At 39.0% G+C, this 5,123-nt stretch overlaps 1 protein-coding gene across 1 annotated transcript; it reads left to right on the forward strand.

Moving 5' to 3' along the window:
- The first annotated feature begins 1,149 nt into the window (after nucleotides 1-1,149).
- Nucleotides 1,150-2,088, forward strand: LOC140847633 (olfactory receptor 5AN1-like). Its single transcript, XM_073228350.1, has one exon. The coding sequence runs from the start codon at nucleotides 1,150-1,152 to the stop codon at nucleotides 2,086-2,088; it is 939 nt and encodes a 312-aa protein (XP_073084451.1).
- Nucleotides 2,089-5,123: the final 3,035 nt, after the last annotated feature.

A 5,123-nucleotide genomic window follows, 5' to 3' on the forward strand; every position in this document is an offset into this window, starting at 1 on the left:
TTGTGTATGCTGGTGTCATTCAAACAGGTATCCTATTGCCCCTAAGGTAATTTCTTCTATAATCCCTGTGTCCTTGACCCACTTCCTGGCTGCAGCTGCCCTGTGATGATTACTCTGAACTCCCTCCCTGTTCATGTACTGGCTCCTGTGGGATGGGCAAGCTATGGACTTAATCTGTATAGGACTTTGAACCTCACTGAATCCCCTGGCTTGAGGATCATCATGATTTTATTGCCGCTGTTATTGTATGTTATTAGTCTGGTTGCGGTGCTCTAGTTTTCTTGCACACTGGCTGTTACCGATGATGGGGAGCAAGTAGATTGTGAGGTGAGATTTCTGGCAGGTGGACTGTGTGTAAAATTGCAATTATTTCCAGAATCTGTTGCCTGGCCTTAGTGGATTTCCATATTAATAGCTGTTTCCAAGGGGTGGATAGAAGTAGTACATTTCCACATCACTAGGTGATTACAAAGTGGGTGGAGGGTGAGGACCTACCAGGACTGGAGAGGTTTGGTGGGGCCTGGCACCCAGGTCACGAGAAACATGGAGAGCAGAAGTAATAAGCAATAAACAGGTTTCTCCCACTTCTTTTCTCCCTTTGAGTGGTTTTGGCTTCAAAGATTACTTGCCCCAGGCGGGCAACATATTTCTCCCCCAGCGGTATAGTAAATGTTTTTATTATGTATAATGGAAGACATTTAAAAAAATGTATCAGGATGACCATGGAGAACAGAAAGGCTATTATAAATTAAATCTGGATTGATGCCACATACAGTTTTCTTATCAGAAAGCAAGTTATATAATGCATAAATTTGGTTTTTAAAAAACCATATTTTCTTCGATGATCTCTATGTATAATAATCAGAGAATTTTTTTGTCTTAAAAATTATTCATCAAACTTTTATATACCTGTTTCAATTCTCATGGGAACTCATGCTTTAATTGAGAACCTGAAGCACTGAACAGGTACTCCTTGATAATGTGAGGTGAAAATCTGCTGTGTTTCCACCAGACCAGTGACCATTTCCCTTTTTCTGGTGCTCAGTGGAGGAAAAAGCTGGCACATAGGAGAATTGTAGTGCTATCACATTGACTTGAATCAACAGTTCTTTCTCTTGTCTCTTTTCTGATCTTAGGAGCAGCAAGGCTATGATTAGGAAAGGAAATATTACAGAGGTCACCTACTTCATCCTCTTGGGGTTCTCAGATTTTCCCAGAATGAAAGCAGTGTTCTTTGTTGTGTTCCTGGTGATCTACGTTACAACTCTGACTTGGAACCTGAGCCTCATCATCCTAATAAGGATGGATTCCCACCTCCATATACCCATGTACTTCTTCCTCAGTAACCTGTCTTTCATAGACATCTGCTATGTGACGTCCACAGCCCCCAAGATGCTCTCTGACTTCTACCTGGAACAACATACTATCACCGTTGTGGGCTGTGCTGTTCAGTACTTCTTCTTTGCAACCATGGGACTGAGTGAGTCTTGTGTCATGACAGCCATGGCTTATGACCGCTATGCTGCCATTTGTAATCCACTTCTCTACTCATCAGTCATGTCACCCACCCTCTGTGTTGGGATGGTGCTGGGATCCTATATGGCTTCAATCTCTGGTTCTGTATCCCAACTGTGTGCCATTCTTCAACTCCACTTCTGTGGGCCTAATGTCATCCACCACTTCTTCTGTGACATGCCCCAACTGTTAGTCCTGTCCTGCACTGACATTTTCTCTGCCAAACTCATACTTGCTATAGTAACAATGATCTTTGCAATAATAAGTGTCCTTGTTATCCTGATATCCTACGTCTATATTGTCATCTCCATTATGAAGATCACTACAGCTAAAGGCAGGTCCAAGGCTTTCAACACCTGTGCTTCTCACCTGACAGCAGTTTCCTTCTTCTATATCTCAAGTAGCTTTGTCTATTTGAGTTCCAGCTCTGGCGGGTCTTCCAAGTTCGACAGATTTGCATCGGTCTTCTACACAGTGGTCACTCCCATGTTGAATCCCTTGATTTACAGTCTGAGGAACAAGGAAATCAAAGATGCCTTGAAGAGGTTGCAGAGGAAAGGAGGTTATTACTGACTTCACTGTCTCTGACATTTTTTAAAACATATCCCTTCAGGATCATCTTAAGTCATAATACTGAGAATATGAATGGACTGTTACAAATTTCACACTACGTTTGGACAAAGAAGGTTTAATTTGCCATAAATTACACACCAAAATGGACCAATACGTGATACAAATCCACACAAACAGAATATTTTTAAGTCTTGCATCTCCATTACATTCATTCTATATGAAGAGTGTTTCTTTATTTATTAATCTGTCCACATCTATTTGTAAACATCAAGGTTTAGAAACATTTGGGCTTTCCTTGATTCTGAGACTGAACTCTTAGAGATACCTAGCACAGGCTCCAGGAGTGTGAAAACCATATCTGCTAAATATTCTAATGCAATGACATGATGGTGATTGATGTTTTTTTCTGTGTCTGACCAGATTTGGAGTAAACAGAGGTAGGGTTTGGGCATTTGGACAGAAAGAAAGCTATCAAATTGGTCTGATTATGCCTCCTGGAAACAGCAGCCTGGGACAGCTAATGTTTGTTTAAGGCCTCTTTCAGTGCTAATCATCTAATAGATTTTTGGTCACATCCTCATGTCTACCAGCTCTAGTCTATGCAAGGCAGATGTTTCAGCCATATGGGGTCCCAGAACAATCATAAATTTGGATAGACTGAAGGATGTGGGCCCTGCAGTGCCATTTACTTATGAGTCTAGTGATTTCGTTTCTGGCATTTAGTGTCCAGTGGGGGTTTTGTTTGAGATATATTTGGAAGTCCATATCACAGCCAATAGTAATTTCTGAGAGTTGGCATTCTAACCTCTATTTCCTGCATTACATCCAGAAAATTCACCTTGCTTTACATAGCCAATCATTCACCTTATCAAGTGTTTTCTTATATTTCAGCATTTGTTCATATTTGGTAAGAGGGGCCTTGTGTGAGAGTTCATTGTTATAACAGAGCTACTGAATATTCAATATTGCCAAAATGAAGAATAAATAGGGTAAACTGGCATACATCTCCTATTGTCCATGCTCTTCATTTTATGTTTTAATGATTTATGGTTAAAGGAAGTGATATAATAGATGGAGTAGGATGGTTAGAGTTACTTTAATTCTGATATGTTACTGAAGCCCTTAAATACCAAGGAAAAAAATAGACAGTAGGATAGGCAGGGTTCTCACCTCCGGCCGGGTTATATAAAGCTTCTGGTCTTTGTGGTCGGGTTAAAAGAATAACATATGTAATAGCACCGACTATTGATGTGCCTGATTGATATCGGACTTGAATAAGCTGATACAAAACAGATGTCATTGCAATTACACATTATCCTTGGCAATTCATTTGGTCTTAATGTTGTTTTGCATCTCTGTTTTGATGAGTGATATGTTATTTTATTTAATTAAGGAGTATACGTGAAGAGGTATTTGAAGGTTTACCAAATCTTTCATGAGCTTCCACATGGGCAGAATTGAGAGAAAAGGAATTATTGCACCTCTGGAAAAGTATGTGAGGACTGTCCCCTGCCATGGAAAGAATGCAGTGTGAATTGTGTGGCCCCATGCAGGCATATGTATGGTCTCTGAAGCACTGCTTCTTAAAAATGTATACAAATGTGTGACAAGTCCATTTGTAAGGATTCTTGAGGTCTTTCTCAGGAGGCAGACCTCTGTGAGCTTTATAGTAGCATATTGAAAATAATTACTATGCAGTGCATTAGATCTCCAGATTTATTTGTCTTTGAGTGCAAGTGGGTATACTTAGTAACATCCCCTCAATTCTCTTGTTCTCAAACTGATTGTAACCACCACTTTATTCTCCTTTTTTATGAATTTGACTTTTAAGGTTATACGTATTAATGATATTGTTCATTAGTGACATTATTCTCTGACTTATCTCACTTGGCATTATGACCCGAAATCCCATCCATGTTGTCACAAACTATAGGATTTACTTACTCCCATAGCTCAATAATATTCCACTGTTCGGGTATTCTATGTCTTCTTCACCCAGTCATTCATTGACAGGAACTTTGGTTGTTTCTTTATCTTGGCTCTTGTGAATAATGCTGCAATAAACATGTGGGTGTGGATATCTTTTAATATCCTGTTTTTATTTCTACTCTATATATAGACTGATGCAGAATTGCTGGGTCATATGGCATTCCCATTGTTGCCCTTTGAGTAACCTCCATAATGTTTTTAATAGTGGCTAAAAGAATTTGCATTCCCAAAAGGAGTATATAAGGGCTCATTTTCTACATGTCCTCACCAACGCATGATATCTCTTGTCTTCTTGACGATGGCCTTTCTAAAGATGTGAGGTGAGTTTCATTTTGGTTTTCCTTTTTCATTTCCCTGCTTGTTTTGTTGTTCAGCATGTTTTCATATACCTGTTGGCCATTTGCTAGTCTTATAGGAAAAAGTTCTCTTCAGTTCTTCTGCCCGTTCTTTATTAGCTTGTCTGTTGTTTTGTTACTGAGTTGTACGAGTTTTTTGTATTCATTGGGTATCAACTCCTTATCTGGTATATAGTTTGCTGATATTTTCTGAGACATGGTTTGCAGATATTTTGTATCATTCTCTGTGCTGCCTTTTCATTCATACTTGGTCACTCCTTTTGTTGTGGAGAGGTTCTTTTAATTCGATGTAGTGCAATTTGTTGATTTCCCTTTTTTCCTTGTGCTTTTGGTGCCATGTCATAAAAATCATAGCTAAGACCAATGACAAGGAACTCATTCCCTATCTTTTATTCTAGGAATCTTATGGTTTCAGGTCGAACTTTTATTTATTATGGTTGATGTTTGTGAGTTGTGGAAGATAGAAGTCCAGTTTCATTTTTATGCATATGGTTATTCCATTTTTACAACACCACTTCTTATAGAGACTAACCTTGCTCACTGAGCATTTTTCCCATTCTATTCAAATATTACTTGAGTATACATGGAAGGGTTTATTTATGGACTTAGTTCCATTGGCTTATCTCTTTTAAGGTAGGCCCATATTATTTTGGTTAACATCGCCTGTGGCATAATTTGAAGTCAGGAATG

Source organism: Manis javanica, unplaced genomic scaffold (assembly GCF_040802235.1).
Source record: "Manis javanica isolate MJ-LG unplaced genomic scaffold, MJ_LKY HiC_scaffold_25, whole genome shotgun sequence".
NCBI classification, from domain to species: domain Eukaryota; kingdom Metazoa; phylum Chordata; class Mammalia; order Pholidota; family Manidae; genus Manis; species Manis javanica.